Source organism: Taeniopygia guttata, chromosome 2 (assembly GCF_048771995.1).
Source record: "Taeniopygia guttata chromosome 2, bTaeGut7.mat, whole genome shotgun sequence".
NCBI lineage: Eukaryota > Metazoa > Chordata > Aves > Passeriformes > Estrildidae > Taeniopygia > Taeniopygia guttata.
In genome coordinates, this window is record NC_133026.1 from 90328625 (window position 1) to 90351343 (window position 22719).

At 37.1% G+C, this 22719-nt stretch overlaps 1 protein-coding gene across 4 annotated transcripts in view; it reads left to right on the forward strand.

Annotated features, from left to right (window-relative positions):
• The window catches only part of GABBR2 (gamma-aminobutyric acid type B receptor subunit 2), a 451884-nt gene that overhangs the window by 248299 nt on the left and 180866 nt on the right, over window positions 1-22719 (forward strand). For all 4 annotated transcript variants that reach the window (XM_072924427.1, XM_072924428.1, XM_072924429.1 and 1 more), the window contains exon 9: window positions 10156-10216. In XM_072924427.1, the coding sequence (XP_072780528.1) occupies window positions 10156-10216 (61 nt within the window). The remainder of the gene's footprint in view (window positions 1-10155; window positions 10217-22719) is intronic.

Here is a 22719-nt window from a genome sequence, read left to right on the forward strand (position 1 = left end):
CCAAAAACAGGACTCACTTTTCATTAACTTGCTTTTATACTAATTTCCACAAATTAGCTGGTGTGACTTAAGGAGTAACAAGAGGATATCACCTGTTGTTTTCATCTCCACCATCATGTCCATAGGGAATCCTGAAGAGTTTTCAAGCGGTATATTTCCTTGAAAAATACGCTTTATCTAATAAGTGACTAGGTATGTCTCAAAGTTTTAGTATGACATTTATTTTTAATTAATTTTAGGCAGAGAATGTATTTAAAACAAAGTGTTTCACAAAATTTTTTAAACGCATCCTTCACAGCGGGAAGACATTTAGGTGTCAGTAAGCCTTGACTTTAGAGTTCTGAAAGTGTAGGAAGAGTGATTCCAAAGGAATGCTGTTACTCTAAGCATCACTTTATGGAGTCTGAAGAGAGCTACACCTTTAGGATCTGTGACCTGTGCTGTCTGGAAAGCTGCCATGTTGTCTAGGATCTAATGGTATATGGCACTGATCACTCAGAAACCAAACCGAGCCTCTTAGCATCTTCGGATCTGAGCGTTTTACAAAGAACCTCCCACCTTTCCTCACCGAAACTGCTACATGCATATCAATAGAGAATCTTTAAAGTGACAAAACTATGGCAGTTTTATCTTACTGACTCTCTACAGGTTGTTGTCACAGGTTATAATAGCCTGAAGGATTAAAATGGACAATAAAAAAGGCTGAATTTGATTTTATTAAGAATATGCTGATTAAATCTCCTTCATGCCACTGCCAAGCCTGTTCAAATCTTTGTGCTCAGCAATGCTAATGCTCTTCTCTGCAGATTTCAGTCAGAATTTGATGCTGATGAAAGCATCACCTGGAGCGACTCCGTGCTGAAGAAAGGGAAGAGGACAAAACTTCTACTTCATTATCATCAAACATAGCTGTCTTCAGGAGTCCTTTCTGATAGCAATAGAGACAAAACCTGAAATTTTAAAGAAAATTAAATCTGAGAGTCTTGGGATTGGAAATAGCTTCGGCTAGGCTTTTTGGCTTTACAGAAATAGATATCTTAAATGTCATAGCAATTCTGGCAATTGTCAAGCAAAGTCAAAACTACAACTGGGCTAAATTAAATGGTTGTTAGAAGCTTACTGTAAATTTAGATAAACAAAAATTGTTTCATTCTGTAATGAAAAATTGACCCATTTCAGTGATGGTTATTGGGAAATGTATTAGAAGGTCAATGTCCTGGACAGTCAGTTCCCATGTGCTTTGGATTCTCTTAGCTGTTTTGCCAAAGAAAAGTTTAAAATATTCTAATTACTAGAAACATTTTATGAATATTGAAATAAATAGTTTGAATTCCTGTGTAAGAGCTTGTACTGCATAAAAAGAGAGAAAAACAGTGTTCTAGACCTGGATAGCTGCTCTCTAAAAAAAAAAAACAAAACCAAAAAAAAAAAAAAAACCAAAACAAAACATAACAAAAAACCAAAAAAACCACCACGTTTTAGCTTACTCAGTCTTCCCTGGTCAGCATCACTTTACACTTCTGCCTGCAGGGGAAATTTCAGATGTAAAGTAGCCTTGTAACACTGGGAATGAGTCTGCTGTCATAGTCCTTTCTCTACCCAGTAGGGAGAATCATCACAACAGACAGGTATACATACTTAGAAAGAGATTTGTTAAGCTGTCTGGCCTTTGTAAAATTTTTTAATTCCCCTTTCTTTTTAAGGCAGTTTTGCATTAAAGTTGCTCATTAGAAAGATAGTCTGAAGATACTGTGCTCAGCACTTGCACATGGGTAATGTGAGTGTGTTCTACTTTGGATATGAAACCCTTGTTAATAACAGAGGCTTGCCTGCTCTTTAGAAAGAACAGAGTAAACAAAGTAATCTCCTGTGTCCAGCCAACGTGACAGAGCCTGGGCAGGAGGTGCACAGTGAAGAGGCAATGGGTCCTGCAGTCATTTGGGTCATCATCAGAACAAATGAAATACAACCTGTGTGGTTCTGCTCTCTTCTGAGATTAATGTAGTTTAAAGAAAATGGAAGAAATTACTTCAGAACATCATATAAAATTGCACTGTTGAAGAGATCGAGCTGGTGCTTAATGCGGCGTCCTTAAAAAGCTTTTTGCTATCTCTTCTGATTCATTCTTGCAAAAGCAGGAGGGGAAAAAAAAACCCATGGTGGTGGAAGATAAAGTGCTGTTACCCTTTTTCTATAGACACACAAAGCTAGAAAGTGAAATTATCAGGGACTCAACCTTGTAAGAACAATTCTGAGCATCACTTCAGCAGTTCATATTTACTTTTTTATACACAATGGGAATGGCTTGAGTTCCCAGTCCCAGTGCTTCAGACTGTTTCCTTTTCTCTTGCCACCTTGAAAGACAGGTTGTTTACACCAATGTTTTTATACACTCCTGAAAGAGATTGAGTCAAGAGAAAAGGAATTACATTTCTCATGCTTCAGAGGCCAACCATAGATCAGGAAATTGCCTAAAAACCAACAGTCAGTGCTGTTACATATCATAAATATCACCAGACTTGAAAGCATTTGTTGCACACCGTTCCAGGGGCTGTCATTTTGTTTCTGAAGTACTCAGAAAAAATTTGCAAAATAGCTTCTCAAGTATATATATTTCATTTTAATTTCTTTCTGGCCATGCTTTTAAACCTAAGGCCGCTAATGATGTCCAACATAGAGACTGCCTGACCACTGACAGAGATAACTCACAAAAAACTCTGTCTCTGGGTAAAAATGATATGACCATAAAGAATAAAAGAGCATCTAACTGCCTTGCCTTTTGCTGGCCATAAGCCCAGCTGAATATGTAAAAGCACATTAATGAGTAACAAAGCATAAAGGTTTCATCTTTCTTCACCTGCAATGGCCAGCAAGTCTGATACTGTTTGATGCGTGGTTTCCTGGCTAACATCCTATTCTCCCTGCTTTTAGCTGCTTATGAATTGCTGGTGCCTTGTCAGGGACATTATTCCCTTAATCTTGCTTCTGTGTGTAAACAGAGTGCTCAGATGTTCATAAATGATGCCTTTGCTTGCTGTGCTGAAAGAAATGCTATGATTGTGCTGTCTCATTTCAGCATAGCTGTGTAAAATTGTTTAGATGCATCTAAATGCTAATCTAATGGATCAGCTTAGTCTGGGCTTATGTCATTGTGCTGCCAACAACACACTTTTATACAGTGACAACTGATGATACAGGATGCTGATGAGATGGAGGGAAGAAATTCTGTCTGTTGCCTTTCTGGTTCCTTCACTTTCCTGGAAAAAAAAAAAAAAAAGACAAAAAAAAGACCAAAAAAAGAGAGTTGAAGTGCTGCCTGAAATATGTTAAAGATCAACTGGCAAAGATTAGTTAGAAATAGAGGCACCCTTCTGCACAGCAAGAGGATCTATGTTTCAGTTATGCCTTTGTTAGGAAATAAATAAAATTGTAACACAGGCTTAGATAGGGAACATAGGCAAAAAAAAAAAAAAAAATTCCCTCTCCTTGGAAGAAGAGGCTGAATGAACTGGAACTCATTATTTAGAAGGGAGCGTAGTAGCAGAACAATGAAACCATGGTGGTAAGGCTTCCAGTACTTTGTATTTCCACATAATACTAGATTGAGGATGTATGGGAATGATAGGGTATAATGATATTATACTTACTTTGCAACTGTAGGTGTTGATCCTCAGCTCCCATTTCTTCCAGCCCAGCTATGGAATAAGACTCATTGCTGTCATGTTATTAGGAGATGCACTCTTGCTTTTTGCTTTTTTTAAGGAAACTTTTCTGGGGAAATGATTTTAATTCAAGATAGTCTAAAGAAATTATTTTATTCACCAGGGATTTTTTTTTTTAATTTTGAGACACTCTATTACTTATTCTGTAGGCATTTAAGGTAGGCAAGTTGCCCAAAGCAGAGCACAATAGGCAATGCCACCAACTACTTGAATTAGCTGATGCTAACAAAGATCTTGGCAAATATGAGACATAAAGCCCATCTTTTTTATTAAAATTGCCAGATATTTTTGCCCAGAACAGTGTTTGCCATGGGGGAGGAAAAAAAAGGAACTTATATAACCTCTCTTCCATGTTCTTTATTTCCAAATTGCCTCTGATGTGAACTTGTACATCTACTTATCCTATACTTCATTCATATGAGAGCAGTTTCTGTAACCTATTTAAAAAATCATTAATATTTCGTGATCTCTGAGATATAATTTTCCATTTACCTGTCTGAGTTCCAAGAGTTCACGGAAGCTACATAAGAATATATGAAGTGTTGCATGAGATCCGTAGACTGGATCACATCCCAGTCCTCTGTTTCTAAATGAAAAAAATATCTACAAGTAATTCTCACTAAATGCAATTTTCAGAAGGTCATTACCTGCTGTGCAAAGGAATAATGTGAAAAACATTGCTGATTTTTTTTCTGTGTTAGGCCAAAGTCCTAATAGATGAGTGCCTCCTAGTTCCAATATTAAGGGATCTGATAAATGCCAATTTTTCATTCTTTTTCATCACTGTCATGATTTCCAGATTTTTTTTTTTTCCTCAGCAATTCTCTTCCAACAATTTATCTTCCTTCTTCCACACTGTTTTTCTCCAAAACCAGTGGTTTTGTGTGTGGGAAACTGCTTTGTTTGTGGGTATGTTTTTTAAGCATATGCATAGCATTGCTATGGTGCAGATGAATACTCAATGTATGACCTGTTCATTTTTTTCCTGCTATTTCATGCCTGCTCTCTCATGGGTAGAACAAAAGTTCCTGTTTAGATGAGAATGGTGGTATTGCTTCATTTAGAAAATGTTAGCTAAGACCAGCTTTTTAGCTATGCTTCAGCCTGTTCTTTGAGCTGCTCTGCTGCTCTCCAGACAACAGCATTCATTTACCCAAAGCTTTTGGAAAAGTTCATAAGAGAGAAAACAGGCAGGAAAACGACATCCCAATGGATTGTAAACGGTTTCAGATTTTAGTCCCTAATATTGAAAATTTTGAAGGAAACACCTTTTCTGAAAATAGACTCAAGACCTGAAAAGCAGCGGTCGCTGAGTCTGTTTTGATCAAATGTTCTAGAAAAGTTTTATCCACAGCAGTCTAAAGATATAGAATCATGGACTGAGAAGCATTGTTGATTTGACAGAGCATTTTAATTTTCATCACCCTCTGCCTTCTGCTCTCCTCTCATTTATTGAAAAATGATGGTTACCTCTTTATCCCACAGGGGATTACACCTTCACTTCTGTCTCCTTGGTATCCTCTCTCGGACTCTGCTTACATCTCCTGTGCTGAGTTCTTTGTCTGCAGCTGAATGAGTGACGTAACTAGGTTGAAACCAGAAGACTTGTGCATAAGCTGCCCTCAGCTGGAAGCTTACTGTTTTGTTTCACAAGCGAGGTTATACTTGCAGAGCTAAAAGCTTGTTAGGTTGAATAAATTGTATTCTCTTCCTCTATAAACACCACTATCTTGGACATGAAGTTTGGAGGGTGGAAGAGGCAATGAATTCCCTATATAGCTCTTCACTGCCCACAAGTTGCAGAACCAAGAGCCACAGAATATCAGCATGCTGCTTTGTGCATGACAGGGAAGATGTGTCGGTAGCTAAGGAGCCTAGACAAGTAAATTGAGTACAACATGTGAGTAGCAGGCTGTGTGGATTGCATAAAAACATAGAAAGTCTTCTGAAAGGATCTGGGGCTAACACAGAGTGTCTTGCTCCCTTCCTCCTACCTCCTTCTGTTAGTGCTTCCATACTTTCAGGGCTCCTTTGTGCTGGCTCTGGTTCAGCAATTCAGAAACAACATATCGCCCACTTGCCAAAGCAATAAAAAAAACCAAAAACAAACAAACAAAAAAACCACTGAATGTATTTTGCTGGTTTAGTAGGCCACTACATCTCACACAAGGGCCCGATGAATGCTGAGCTACCACCAGGTATGTGTGGAGCTGTATAGCTAAGAACAATGTGAGAGGCCAGTAAGCTGCCCTCTTGGGTAATAGCAAACTCTTAGGTTTCCTGTCCTGGGATGCTTCACCCTCCTTGGCTGGTACTTTTATTGGACCTAGACCAAAAAGGAAACTACAAGTTCAGAAGTACGCCTTGATTTCAGTAGATGTCACAGAACTTCAAGAGACACGTTAAATTTTAGATATTGTATAAATATGTAAAATATATGAAATTATGTAAAATATTTCAGTTGTCATAGTTATCTTACTGCTTTTCAGGTATTTCTGCATGCATTTATTTAGATTGTTTACTTGATCTCAAGTATCTCACTCAAGTGCCTCAAAAGTGAATGAGTTAACTTTTTTTTGGGAAAATACTGATGGTCACTTTTGGAGTGGGCTTTAAATGCTGTTATATGAGTAGATGACTTGTCTATAGGGCAGAGTAACCCAGATTCCTGGGCAGTGAAGTGGAACTGAAGCAGTGTCCTGAGATGTGTTGGCCCATCAGAAAACACACAGGGCACAGAAGCCCTGTGGTATTTAACTGTCTTGCATCCAACTGTGGTACTTCTGTCAACATTCTCATGGTTTTTCCTCTGATTAAGGGGTATTTGTGTTGTTAATTTAGCTTGAATGTATATATTTATGACATTTTAAACCAGCAATAAGATAACAAGTATAGGCTGGGTATATGATAAACAGTTGAATAAACAGCTGTTCTGTGCCATGTGATGGAAGACTGCTGAAGGAGTAAACATGGTCTAAAGGAGACATTTGCTGTAGGGATACTACTGAAAACTATTAAGTAAATACTATGCACTCTCTGTTTACTAAATTTGAGATAGTTTGCAGAAGAAGATACACACGTAAATTAAAGGATGGTCAAAATGCAGACCTGGCCCTGACTGAGAGAGTAGTTAAGAAACTTATGAACTCTGGTTTGATTGAAGAAGACAAAGAAAACTAAGGATATGAATGAAAAAAAATGTGCTGGCTGTGGATTTCAGTGTATGAAGAATGAAGGAATTCTAACTTTGGCATGGGCCTCTGTCCAGAGCTGAATAATAATACTGTCAAAGATAATGCAAAGAAAATTATAATAAATGCCAGTGCTCAGTAGCTCAAAAAGAGCTGATGACACATTTATAACATGGCAAAGAGACCTGCTTTAACCACCAGGAGAAAAATAGAGAAGCATGATATACAGCTCCTTCCAAGTAGAGACAAATGATTGCTGTAACAACAGGGGGAGTCCCATGTGTCAGAAATAAATCTAATGTTGGCTAGTAATTTGTGTGAATGGATGATGTGGATTTCTTATCTGACCACAGATAAATGACTTAAGATAAAAGGGAAAGACTACATCCAAGGAGGATAGAAAGTGTCTTTTTTATTAAGGGGGTGAAACAGTTACTCTGTATAACAAAGTAAACAAATCAATATCAGGGTCTGTAAAACAGAGCACAAAAAAGATGGTGGTACTCAGAAGAAACAGGGAGATGATGTCCTTGTATGTGGCAAGGATGAGATTGATGCTCTTGAAATGTTTGATCCAGTCTGGTTTTCATCATCTGTAAAGGACATTCATGTTTTTTTAAGGGAAGGGAAAAAAAAAGACAATTACAAGGGAAGCAGGTCAGAGACATATCAAAAAGCAAACCAACAAATGCAAACAAACAAAAACATAAAAACCTACATCATAAGCTTCTATATTTCTGTTTTTTGAGTCACCTAACTTGTACTGTGAGACTAGTATAGTTTATACTTATGACTGGTAAAGCTAAATAAAGTACACCTGTGTAAGGTTGTATGATGAGTTATGAAGCTACAATGAATCCCACATGCAAGGATGTATTTGGGCCAAAAAATTGAAATTCTGTATGTCTTTCTGGCTGTACACACCAGCAGCAATATCCGGGGGGGGGCAGACTGTGACAGACTGAGCTCATTCAGCTCCTTTTCCACCCTCTGCTTCCATCTCTGTCTGTTGGATTCCAAGCCACAAACTGTCTGTTTCCTTCCAATCAACTTTTCAAGGGTCATTGCTAGGGTGAAGATGCCTGTCTACAGCTCAAAATTGGGCAGATCAGCTGGGCAGATTGGTATTTACTCTGGCATTCACTTTTACAACCAGTAAAGAAAGAAAAAATGTAGAGGGTAGATTGAAGAAAATTAAATAGGCACCAAGACACCATTGTGGTTTCTGTCGGTCTCCATTGGGATGACCTGTGTGTAATGGAAGAGGAAAGCTTTGCTAATTAGCTGTTTAATATATAATAAAATGTGGGGTTTGTTCTAAGTGCAAGTTATTCACTTGTGCAGTTGATTTAAATGCTTGTTCAGGACCAAGGTCTTATTTTACATCTCTTGAAATAAAATTTTTACTTGATCACTAAATATTTTTGAATATGATGATCATGTTCTGAAGAAGTTAGTATCAACAGTGCTTCAATTATTTTCTTTAGTTCTATACAATCACTGGTCCTTTTGTTAATCAATATCTAAATATACCTGTGTAATGTCACAAAAACACAATGGAAGAAAAATGAGGATTTTGTGTATTGCTATATTCACATGGATTTCATAAGATCTAGTCACACCATAAACTGCAGTTTGTACTGATACATGTGCTGGAGTGTGTGATGAGGTAAAAAGAAAGGACAAACTAGTACTAAAACTAACTTTTGGAATGTCTCATCTTAATGTGTGTATTAGTAATATCTATTATTCAAACATCTTCCACTTTAAATAAAGAAAAATCACTTTTAATAATTTATGAATCTCAAGTGTAAAGAAGACGACTCTCCAGCTAAATCTTATGGCATGTTATCTCAGTAACAAAGAAATGGCTTGATGTGAGCTCTAGAACATCATAAGATTATAGCTCACTTCTCATGCTATAAATCAGCACATAATTCCTGAAGACAGGTTTCTGAAACACTGATTTGCTTATTTATTACTAGCATTACTGTATTTTATAAAATTAAATTCAACATTTTATTGTCTATTTGTATAACTTCTTTTGCTTCAAATGTAATTATCTTTTTTTTTTTTTTTTAAATAGCCAGAAGAAGGGGGTTTTTGCTTCTTAAATTTTGGCACAATGTGGCTTACACTTTTTTAAGGTTTCTTCTATTTATTAAAGGGAAATGGTGTTTATGGCTTGTAGAAAATGGTGGGGAGGTGAGTGTGATGTACTACAAAACTATTGCACTCTAGCTGCAGGGACCTGACTTCAGTACTTCAGAGGCCTTCAGTGACCAGAAAGGGTTATTGAAAAAGTGACAGTCTGGTACAGAGAAATGTATTGTAGTCTCACAGGTTTACAATTTGGTTTCTTTTACTCTGTTGTCTGCCAAAACAAAGATTTATGGAGATGGTGTTAATAGGCCAAACCAGGGATGAAGTAGAACAGCAATCTATCTTGACAGCACTAAGCTCTCCACTACAGGTTCAAATATTAAAAATACTTACCATAAATGAATGAAACCCTCTTCTTTCACGCTCAGTTATGAAATAGCTGAAGTAAGGAGGAAATTTAACAAGATTTTTTCTTAATTTAATCCAGAAAGATGGGATAAAAGATGAGAGTAATTTTCTAGGGGTATGTGAGGAGGTTTTAACCTCCATGACCATTATATTGAGAAGTAACGGTGTATAGCACCACAAATGGTAGTACTGACTTAAAGACATTACAATTAAAATGAATACTCGGACACACATGCTGGTATAGTACAAAACCAAGCCATAGGAGCTACTGGCATCCATAATCTAGTAGGATAAGTATATAAAGCAAGATAAATGGCTTCTAGAGCCATTCAGACAACTGTGATTGATAAGTGAAGTGGAAAACTATTTTCTTCTGTGCTCTTTGAAGATTTTTGCATATCCTTCATAAAGCAAACAGTGCAAATCAATTGTTTGCATATCTCTTATAATCTGAAATTCAATAATTTACTGACTTTATTGCACTTCCATTTCCTTGAAATGAAAAGTGGGTGTTAACTCTTGCCAGCTTTCTAAGGCCACTTGAAATCTGCAGAAGAGAATGTTTTAAGGAGGTATTCTTGAGTTATTTTGGATCTGCTTGATTCTGCTATCTTCAGAGTTTAAACATTGCTTTGGTAATTTTAATAGTCAATGGAAAATTAAAATGTTAATGTAAAACTATATTATGAGAGATTTATAAAACTTTTAAGGTGTTCATTTATTTTATTTAGGGTGAAGTTGTTTTCAAAAATGGAGAGAGAATGGGAACCATCAAATTTACACAATTCCAAGGTAGGTTGCAAACAATTTTCATTATATTATGCAGTTTCAAACTTTTGTGTCAGTTACATTTGTTTCAGGATGTTTTAAATATGTACAATTATTTTGACCAGGAACTGCTGGGAAAATGCTGAAAGGAACTTAATAATTGTTTATTACCTGTTTCAAATGTGGTTTTCTGAACCTTGAGTGGGGTATTTCCTGGAATTTTTCTTGATTACAATACCCATATTTCTAGAAACTACTGATCTATAGCAACTTGTACCTGTTTAAAAAACCCTACTGCTCAGCTAAGTATCCACTTCTTAATGCAGTTGTTTCTTTAAAACCAATGTGAAGTGGAATTTAGAGAGGATTTTTGTTGTTAAGCTCTTTCAAGTTAGATTTTGCACTCTCTGAAGACTCACTTTTGACATTCTGCAACTGCTTGCTAAAAGTTGCTTCAGGAATCAGTCCCTCAGCGTGCAGAAGACACAAACTGTTGACCCCATCCCTTGGAGGCAACATGCTCCACAGCACAACTCACCAAGCCTGCTGCATCCTCTCAGCCTGAGCTGCTCCTGCAGGGAATGGTCTCAGCAGCAGAGACCACAAATGGAGCCGTAGGGATTTGTCAGGGGCCATTTGCAGCCAGGATGAGGCATTTGCTGGGAGAGGTTTCTGCAGAAATGGTGATTCATATTGTAGTTGTTTCTGCAGTTTATAGAATGCAATTCATGTGGTTTTTTTCCCAGGCTGAGGATGAGATAAAACAAGAAATGATTGCATTTGGATGGTCTCGTGAGGGTAGAAGTAAGCTGGCAAATTCTTTTCATACAGGACATTAGAGAGAAGCTTGCTCTCCCTTTGTTATCAGGAGAACGCTTTAAACATAATCCTGCTGACCAAGTTACAAAGGCTCATTCTTTAAACAGAAATTTTCTGCTGTATGGACATTATTATTAATGAACAGGAATGCACTCGAGGGGTTCTGTTGTTACTCATTCTGAATTACTGAAGCAATCTTCAGAATTGTTCTTGCCTTCACAACTGTAAGTGATGCTATTAACTCATGCTCCCGGAAACATTTGAACCCACCAAAACTTTGCAGGCATCATCTCACAGTAATGTAATGTAGGAATTCTTGCTCAACACTAATGATAAATATCGATTGCTTCCTCTTCTTCCTGCCCCCATGAAAGAATCAGGAGAATTTTTTTACAAGAGGTGTTTTCCCTCAGAAGTCTGGAGGTACTCTAATGCATTTTGCATAAGGTAGCTACATGTACCCTTCTAGAACATCTGAGCGAGGAGGAAGTTTGGCATGTTCCCTCTGCAGATTAAGGATGTGATTTGGAATCATTGGGAGGCGCCATATATGTCACTGAACTAATCCAGAAGAGCAGTAGAAGTCCAGGATAGCCGATTTTATGTTGATTTTTATCTCCAACCATTCAAACTGAGGTTCTTTACAATATTTTCAGTTTCATATCAGATACTATTTAACACAAATGGTTTTACTATCAGCTGAAATATTGCTAGATCAGTAAAATCACAGGAGACAACCACATCTTTAAAATCCCTTGCAATTGCAAAATTACTATTTCAGAAGTGATTCAGGCACATACTTGGTATTTGGATCATCAAAAAAGGTTTCCAAGTAGCCTACAGAAAAAAAACCCTCAAATATCCTGTGGAGAAACGCCAGAGAAGGGCTGGATTTCTACTCATGGAAGCAATAGTCAGTCAACACATCTTAAGGCTCGTCTCAAGTTTTGTTTAATTTCTCACCCATTTTGGAAATAAAGAGAATGAGCAAAAATGTATGAGAAACTGAAATAAGGAACAGTATAACACCACAGATGAAAGCTTTTCTTTTTTTAACTACAAATGATAGTCTAAATATTATCAAGGTTTTTCCTGTTCTTCTTTTATTGCTATTAGTTTTGTTCAAAGCTTTTATATTCAATACTTGTGGTATAATTGTAGACATTATTATTTTATTCAAGAGAATCCTTTATTGGTTAGGAAACTTTCTGAAACATTCTCATTAACATTTAATAATTCTTGGACTATTGGGAAAGTTCCTAGTAATGTAAATAAGTTATTCAAGCCCAGTGCTTGAAATGGTAAATGGGGTTTTTCTTTGCAGACATAGCTATTAGGAGTGATCAAGCAGGAGACAGATATACAACTCATTGGTTAAAGGTTTTTTTTTAAAGAATACAACACAAATCATGATGATTTCAAGGAAAAAAGACCACATCAAAAATATCTTGTAAATGCTATTGTAAGATTAGTTGTAATTATAAATATAGCTTATATTAAATGTCTTAGTAGCTTGTTATCCAAACATAATAATTAGGAATATCCAGTGTTCGTGCTCCATACTTCAAGAGTAATTTTTTCATCCATTCAGCTTTATAATTTCTTTAACAATTTAAATGAAAGTTGTGAGCTGGCCACAGTTGAAATAATTCAATGCAGAAAATAAAGCAGATAAATAGGTAATCATGTATCAGAATATGGCCAAAACCTCTGTTCCTCATTTGCTTGGGTAGAAAAATCAGCAGGGCAATCTCAGGAGCTAAATTTTCTGTTCTTTGCTGGAAACTTGTTTTAATGAGACTATCTGCAAACATTTTGGCTATGGAAAAAGCAGACATGCACATCTGCCAGAGGCAAGGGAAAACCAGCCTGTGAGGGTTCAAGGGGTAACTGCAGTACAGCTGACACACTGTGATGAAATTCTGAATAGCTGATTTAATTTTGGATCTAGATACAGTTTTTCTCAAACTCATACTAGTCATGCCTCTTTTTCAGCTTCTGTGCAGTCTGTTACTTTTGCAAGTGGTCAGACAGATGGTGCCAGAGATAGCTGTGACCAAACTGCTTGCTGCTTATAGATCATGAATACCTCCCAGGAATTATTTAGTATGCAGCAGAGAATACAAACCATATGCAATAGCATTTTCTCCTCCTACCTTACTGGTAAATAAAGAGCAGATTGTTAATTTAGCTGAGATATCCAATTGATGTTTGAAGTTGGCATCCTTCTGAATGAATGGCAACTTTTCCATGGGTGCAATTTAAGAACTCTTCTCATAGTTAGACATGTAGTTGAAGTAGATGGTCAAAAACTTTTGTCTAGTGAGAGCTGAAAAAGAGTCCTGAAAACTTCTGTGGGTGTATCAGGGAGCAAGGAGGGCAGTAACAAACCTGAGATTGTTGATTGCTGGGATATGCGAAGCTTCAAGAACAGATCTATACCTGTCCTTCAAAATGTTTCACTGTGCAGATCCTTTCTGATTAATCTGACTGGAGCCTAGAAGGCACCTTGCTTTCAGTCAGACTCCTGTTCCTGTCAGACATTAAATCAAAATTTAAGAGACATCTGTGTTGGAATAGGTTAAAAAGGAAAATCAAAGAATTGTAAACAAATACAAATTAAATGTGCAGAAATTGTGTTTTGTGTAGATAAGAACAAAAGTCTGTGGTACTGCATGTTGGATAAAAACTTTAAAGAAGTGGGGGATCACCTGCCGTGTCTTTCGAGGAAGAATTTGTGTTTCAACTCATTAAGCCAGGTAATGTGGTATGACATTTGTTAGTGTTGAAAGCTGATCTGCACATCAAGCAAGAGGGAGAGTGGGACTTACCAAGTGCAAAACCTTTGGTCTCAGGAAAAGCCTTGCTGAACTTCTGCAGTAAAAGCCCCAGGTACTCTTCTCTGAGTTTAATCAAAAGAAGTGGACAAATAAATGTATACTCTACAGTCAATAGGAAGGTATGCAAGAACCCAGGATTACTTTCCTTCATCCTCAGTTCATCTATAACTTGTTCTCCAAGGGCATCAATCCAACCCTGGAAAAGTTTCCTTCTATTATTCTAAATACAGTCTGGCATACTCTTAACTACTGTTGGTTCTTGCTTCCATAAAGGCTCATAAGAAACAAAAAAGGAAATTACTGAAGAAGTCAGAAAGCTTACTTCTGACACATCCTAACAGGAGGTCTTGACTGTAATCACATGAATGGCTAATTTGTAGACTTCTTGCTGTACCTTGTCCAGTACTGTTTTTATCTCCATATGAGTAGTGTAATCTTATTGTAATTATCCATACCTTAGTGACCAGTGTTTTTTTTTTTTACCTTAGTTATCAATTCACAGAATCATAAAATTTTTTGAGTTTTAAGGGACCTTAAAGATCATCTAGCTACAACCCCCATGCCATGGGCAGGCACACCTTCCTCTAGACCATGATCTATACGCATATAAAAGTATCTGATTTAAAACTGATTTAAAGTCCCATTTCAATATGGAGAGGTATACCAAACAGAACTCTGGTGTGCCTTAAATCTGGAGTCACTAAATATTGACATTACTGATTGAGAAGATGAACTAGAATATATAATTAACAAAATGTACAATGGTCTCTGGGAGAGTCAGCAAGCACAGGGGAGACTAGACAAGGATTCAAAACAATATTAAGAATTTGAAGAAGTAATCAGGAGAAAAAGAATAATTTTTTTTTAGGTCGGATGTCTGGTACTACATTGGCAGCAAACATTTGGACAAATATGAAATGGAGAACAATTCATCAGCCCATAGTCATACATAAAAAAATCTAAAGATTACAATAGGTGGATGCATAAGCAAAAACACGAAAAGGTAAAAAAAGAAAATTTTTGGGGTGTTAAAATAATAGTATCCTTTTAATCTCCCTGATGCCAAAAGGCTGTAGCTAACTACTGTGTCCGGCACTGATTTAAGAAAAATGTGCAGAGAAAACAGAAGATTAAGAATGTAGCTCAATATAAAAACCAAAATATCTAGGCTGCTTAGAGACCATGGTCAAAATGCATGACAGCTGCTGATAACACAGTTTCTTGTCCTGCCCTCATTGTCTGGCTGAGAATTAAGAGATTTGGATAGGAGTGGAGATTTGAGCCAACGTTAGGAAGAACTTCTTAATGAAAAGGATATTTAAACTCTGGAAAATGTATAAAATTGCTATACTTGGAAGTTTTGAAAAACAAGTTAAAAGGACACCTGACCTGCTGTAGATGTATTTGTTGTGCCTTGAGACAGACAGATGACTTTTATTACATCTTGAGTTCTCTGCAATTCCAGTTGCATTTCTTCTGGAGCTGTTGCTCCTCTGCAGGGTCCATAATGTGATTCTGTCATTTTATTTACAAATACTTGTCCACGTTATGCTACTAATACCACTTGTCATACTTTGCTGTATTGTTTCTAGTAAGAGACATAGGATAAGCATGGAGCCCTAGAATTGTGATTAGGTTATTTGTAAGGGAGTAAACATAACATTTAATTGCTCCTCCAGCATCAATTCTGTGTTTTGTTGTTTTCTTTTTTCCTCTAAATCCAATTTATTTGAATGGAAATCTTTTGATCCCTCCAAGTGAGGGAGCCAAGTGAGTATCAAAACTGCTAATCGATGTCAGGGCCACTTACCCTTTGTCTTCTGGTTTATCCGTCTGGATTTTTTTCTATCTTGTACAAGGATTTAGCAGGACAAAAAGTGAAAGTCATTATCCAGATGTGTGTATAAATACAAAGAGGTAAAAACTACAGCTCTCCTCTGGCAGAAAGTGAATTGAAGCTGGGATTTCCCAAGCAGATGATAAGTCTACGTTATGGGTGGCTATCTGTATCACAACAGGTGTGTGGTTTACACTCTGAGATCCAAAAGGCAAGTGTTTCCATGCCTGTTTGAGCTGGAGGGTGTCTTTGGACCATAAGGTTTAATCAGTGCATGTAGATTTATTGTCTATCAATTTGTCATGTCTTTCATGAATCCATTTATATTTTCGGCCTTCAACACATCTACTGGCAATGAGTTTCACAAAATGATGATGCATGTAATGATTAAAGCCCTTCCATCTGTTTGTTTTAAATCAACTGTCTTAGAATTTCACTGGGCATACCCTGCTTTTTGTGATGTGATAAGCAGCGAATAACTGTGTCTTACTTTTTATAAATTGTTCATGTTTTACAGATCTCTCTTATCAATTAATCTCTTTAGAAATGCAAGTCTTTGTCATCCATTTAGTTTTTTCATAATGTAAAAACTGATCTGTAATTCTAATAAGCCTCTACATTTCTTGATCTTTTTTTGCGAGAGCTTGGCGAGAGCCACACACAGCTATGAAATATCCACCTCCATATCTCATATTTCTGAATGACCTTTTTGCATTATTTTAACTTCTTTCACAATATTCTGTCTTGCCACATCCATTCTCTTTTTGGCTCTTTGGCCACCGGTGAGTACAGCACTGATGTTTTCAAGGAACCAGCCACAGTAAGTCTGGGGCCTCATCCTGGTTGCTCTTAATTACTTAGAACCAGCAGCTGCATTTGTATACTTGATATTCATTTTCTCTTGTATGTTATGCTGTACCTCACTAGCACTGAACATCACTTGTAATTTTATTATCAGTATTTTACTTACCTTTATAACAGTCTTCTGTCAGATGAAACCATACAGGAAATTATATTTAATATATGTTTATAACTGAACATTTCCTGTTCAGTTTTTGTTCTGTTCCATACCTACCAGAACCATGTTCCAAACCTACCATGTTTCCCCCTCTGCCAGTTACTTCTCTTGTAGTTTGTTGGCATTATTTATTAGGAGTTGGAGTTTGTGTTCATTTGGTTTGTTTATATAAACACAGAAAAAGTGTATTAAAATTCAGGTACTCGAGTTGTGTACTTGTGATATCAAACTAGAGAAAGGACAGATAAGGACTACAGAAATTGTTTGGGGTCTTAGGGAATTATTTACAAAGACAGATTAATGCAATTAAGTGTGGGGAGTTACTTGAGTCACCTCATTTTGAGCAAGCTGTATTGTGTGGATATAAACTGTGAGGCCAGGGAGGACATGCTGGAAGGGGACACTGATGTGCAGCTGCTGGTCATCATGGCAGTTTGTTTTGTTTTGTTCTATTTTGTTCTGTTTTGTTCTGTTTTGTTTTACCTGAGCTAGCTTTAAACAGGCCAACTGCGGTGCTGCGAGCTGTGTAGCAACAATAACATGGAGCAGGCTGGAAACTGGAAATCTGTCCAGGGGCAAGATCAGTGGTTTGGTAGGTAACCTTTCCATTGGGAGCACACCTATGGGAGGCCACAGCTTTGCAGCTATCAGCATTCAAGCCAACTAATTTCAGGTGAGCTGGGTACTTCTGTGCCACCCAAAGTGTCAGTAAGCACTATGGCTTGCTGGGAAGAGTTGCATTCATTGTTTCCCCCAGGCTTGTGTGAGGAGCAGGGGAAGTAAACCACTGTTTATCACTGTGGTTCTGTGCCTGTGCTTTGCAGAGAGGTTCATCCTTTGAGAGCTGGCTTGAACTGTGCAAATAATTATTACTGGGACAAGCACACGCACTATAGAAGAAGCTGTCAATTTCATAGGATTCCACTTCAGTTCATTCAGTGTACTCTTAGGCATAAAATGTTTCCCAGGATCCGATAAGTCTCTGTCACTGCGTTGTGGAAAAATTGTCTTAGGAGATGTCTTAATTGCCGAGGAAATGGCAACTTTTAAATGCAACAGCAAACAAAAAAAAAAGTTGAAAAGCAATGGAAATAGTTTTACAATAATTAATTTCTACTAGAGACTGAAGTATCCAGCTCCAAAAAGTCAACAGAAATTAGCGCCCTACTAAAGAAATAGTGTCTAAGAAGAACCTGAAATAATTGTTAGATCTTTGCGTTCAGAGATCTAATAATTGTTAGATCTTTTCCTTTCCTTTCTCTTACTTTCACTGTAAAAAATTTTTCTAAAAAACTTTTAAAACTTTTCCTTTATTTCCAATTTGCATTCAGAATCCTACTTCTATTAGAGTTAACTTGTTCAGATGTTCCATTTCAGGCGATGGACAGTGCTGTCCTTCCCTGTCACCACCCAGTCCTCCCTGTCTTTTGAAGAGAGACAGAGGTTTTCTTGAGGTCTATGGGGCCACCATGAGCTGCTGCTCTGCAGAGCTGTGTGCTGGCACATCTCTCTCCTTGACATCTCAGAGATACTCTTTTTTTTTGGAAGAATTTGTAATACATAAAAAGATTTAAAAAAAGATAAGGGGATAAAAAGAGCCAGAAGACTTACAAGAAACTCATGAAATTCTGATATATATTTTGGGAAAAAAATTAATTTGGTGTAATTATTAGAGAGTTCAGTCTACTGCAATGACATCATCCCTAACAAGTAATTCAAATATTTCCTCAAGATATACAGAACCGTGAAATAGAATAACTTTAATTCTGAATGAATAGAAAAGAAAAAAATGAATTTTATCTAGGTCACTGAAAGGACATAGATTTTTTTTCATTCAACATTACCATTTGAACAGACAAAACAGAGAATTGTTGAGTAGCACACCAAGCTAAGATTTGTGTAGTCGTAGGCTAAAGATAGGAAGATAATCATGTAAAGTCAAAAAGATCTCTGAATCCGTGGAATAATATAACAAAGTATATTTGACAAAAATTTCCTTCACAGAACTACTTCAGGACAATATCATCACAGTGTTATGAGAAAACAACTCTGATCTATTACAGATAAGGGAGATGAAAATGGAATTTTTTTTTAAAAAAAGAGTGAAGATTGATTTATTCACTGCATAGGTGACCAAAGGCAGTTTTGAGTTGTATGCTGCAGAGTTCATATAGGCATTTGTACTAAAACTGAGAGCACAGAAGCAGGTCCAGGTATTAGCTCCTTATTAAGGGCTAAAGAAAGGCTAAATTGCTTTTCAAATTTACTAGTCCCCTTTTTTATCCTAATAATAGGGTTTTTTTTTTTCTGCCATTACGAATGCTTATTTAATTTCAAATTATAGAAGATCATGCTGTCATTGTATTGGCACCTATTTCTCATTTTAGTTTATGAAAAAAGTAACATATTTTGATATATCATCACTAGACCCTGGTCTGAAATTAAAGAATTCTGATTTTGTCAAAATGTAATAGAAAATGAGCACATGTAATTAATAGATTTGGAAGAAATTTTTAGAATTTTATCTAAATGCCTGACTTTTGGCCCTATTTCACAATGGCATGGGTGTTATTTTCTGGCTTGAATCACATTATTTAATATAACTATAATGAATTTGTTACACATCTGTGATAAATATCTCCATTTATTTTCAGTTAATTTTGATTATTTGCTCGAGTAGGAATTTCTCACCCTCCTTTTGGAAAGACATTAAGTGGGGATTCTAGTTCAGGAAATAGTAACTTTCCATTTCTCCATTCCAAGAGTCACTAAAGACTTTTTGACTTAAAAGAAACTAATTTTTCAGAGCTTTCTATTATAGAGTCTGGGAGGCAAAAAGCCCCACAACAGCCACACCCCATACATTTTGGACTTAAGCAAAACATTTTTTAAAAGCTTATTATGGACCCTAATGTCCCCTTGCCCCTGCAATGAAAGGACTGGGTCATACTTTTCTTACCCTTGAGTTACTATTTCAAAAATTGAAACCAAAGGAAGAATATAAGTGTGGATTGTTGAGAAAAATTCCTGTTTGAAATTCCATCCATCTTGGTATTTGTTATCTTCAACTGGAGCACATGTACAATTTTTTCCTTAAGTGATTATAGAGGACAAGGGATGAATTCCTCATAAGCAAATTATTTCATTAGATTGATCTAGTACATCTACCTGCAACAAAGTGATTCCACCACAGATGATTTAGCAGTGATTTAGTTCAAACTACTGCCAGGATGAAAAATGTTTTGAATTAGTACTGTTCATGTAAGGAACAGGGTGAGGCAGAGATATAGGGTACTGTCATTTGTACATAAATCTAAGTGCTATTTTATATGATCCCCAGTTACTGAGACCAAGCTGTTTGATAGCTTGCTGTATTCTCCTTTTTTTCCTCTCCTCTTTGTTTAACCTTTAAGCCATGGAAACATTTTTCGTCCTTGAGCCGCTTTCTGCATATTCAATTCAGAGCTATCCACGCCATGCTTAACCCTGACAGACTGTGCAGTCTTCACTGGTTAATCTCTTGTGTGTAATAATCAATTCACTTTTATTTTACCAGATTTGGGACTTGACTGGACTCGCTAGGTTGTCTCAGAAGCTCCACATGACATGGGAAACATGGGAACAATCTCCCTGTCAATGGCTTGGCCACTGCAAATCATCTGGGATCTACCAATAAAGACTAGCTTAGAGGATGAGGAAAGGAGCAATACCTCACTGAAAGTGTATCCCCTAAACTCATAGAATCTTTTAAGCTGGAAAAGACCTCCAAGATCATCAAACCCAACCTTTGACTGGTCACCACCTTGTCAAATAGAGCCCGGCACTAAGTGCTAGGTCCAGTCATTTCTTGAACACTTCCAGGGATGGTGACTCCTCCATCTCCCTGCACAGTCCACTCCAATCTGTTCCAGTCCTTCTGCTTTTGCCCTGAGCAGGCTGGATAGCTCTTCCCTGGGAAACCTGTACTCCCACCTATAAAATAGTCATGATGGATCCTTGATTCTATTAGAAGTATGCTATAGGATCCAAATCAGTAATACACATATGCTGTTTGGGCCATTTTAAAAGAGTTATTTATAGACCTGTTAAGGCAAATTGCCCTGCATACTGCCCTGACCTGTGCCAAAATGGAAAGTTAACTACATCAGGGGAAGCAGATCCCTGTGCTCCTCAAGAAAAAGGTGCCTGATAATACACAGAGATCCTAATCCTCAGGTAACCAATTTTACTGTTTTAGAATGCTGTTTGTACCACACAGGCTATAAGAGGGAGCTGCGGAGAGCTCGGTGGATTGCAGGAATGTCGCATGTTCATAAAAGCTGACAACTCCCCTTTGAAAATGAAACACGTTTCTCACACTTAGGAATAAAATAAGGAGAGGCTCCCTGCACAGAGCAAGGGAAGTTAAGCTTTCCTCTCATTCTGGCCCTTCAAAAGGTCACTGCAGAAAGTGTTGTAACACAAAGTGATTTTAACCTGACTCTACTAATGTGACATTTGGAGCATGGCTGTGGCAGTCTGATGTGACAGCAGGCAAATGTTGTGCTGTGCTGTGTTAGTAAATGGCAGACGGCCTGATAAAACGAGGGACTTATTAATGTATTTAGTCTGTACTTCCCCTCTCCAGAGGAAAAGACTTTGAAAAGTCTCTGAAGTGTGAATCCCAAAGGTCAGTAAATGCACAAAGGCCTTGTTGAATTCAAAGAAGATAACAGAATTAAAAAAAAAAAAAAAATACACAATTTGTGAATTTTCACACCCAGAAAATGTTAAGTAAGATTTAAGGCTGCAGTTGCGTACAGAAGCTATAAATCATCAAAAGCTTTTTAACTGCTCATATCCAGGTTTGATAAATTCAGCTGACAACCTAAGTGATAATCTGTAGCCAAATGCTAGATTATTGCCTCTGTGTTACAGGTTCATTTTTCAGCACTTTAGAACTATTTTAATCTCCGAAAGATTCAGGTAGCTTTAGACCATCAGTGGTGCACAAAACTCCAACAGTGGACTGACTCTGGAGAGAGTGGGATTTACAAAAACATTAGTTCTGGAAAAGACTGTGAGCTTGCAAGCCATACATATGTAGCTAAATGTCCTTTGGGTGTCGAATGCCCTACTGATGCCATGGACAACTGTGTAAGCTAAATATTTCATCCCTTGTCCGGGCTTGAGTTGAAGTTCTGCTTCTGTTTCCCTTGTTAATACATATTTCAATTATCTTTTTTAATGAAAATTCAAATTACTTTTTTTGGTTCTCTATAATTTATCTATTTTATGGAAGAGGCTGACTAAATGAAAGAAATACAGAAGATAAAATCTTAGGGGGAAAGATAGCTGAGTTATATGTTTTAATTTCTAAGGGGCTCAAGAATTTTGAAAATGCTGCCCAAAGTGGATTTTCCCAAAGATTAGCTCAGTCGGTCAGAGCATGGTGCTATTAATACCAAGGATGTTGGTTCTATCCCCACATGGGCCATTCACTTAAAGAGTTGGACTCAATGATCCATGTGAGTCCCTTCCAACTCAGAATATCCTGTGATTCTGTGAAACTAGCTGGCAGCCAAATCAACCTAGACATGCCATATCCCAAATGGAGCAAAGCTGAAGCCTACCTTAAGATGTAGTAGCCAGATAAATGCATCTCCCTTGGCTTCATAACTGGATATTTGAGCATGTAGGTGTTTTTTCAAGCTTTTCCTCCCTTAGACCTTTGTTGTGATTGACAAAGGAGATCTGAAGAATAATGATAATGATTTTTTTGCTCTTTTACTGAATAAGAAAAAGAGAATAACAGTCTAGGTAGGAACATTGCAAAGTTCCACAGCTCTGCCTTGTGAAATTTAATGTAGAGATTTACTTAGCATGAGATCCTGAAAGGAATAAAAGTTTATCTTAAATGATCTGTCAGATTCAATTTGTTCATATTAATTGGCCTGGAGCTCTTCCATTTAGCAAAACCTTGGCTGCTCTTGCATGGGCAGAGCGCTTGGAAGAAAAAGCTCTTTTTGCTGCC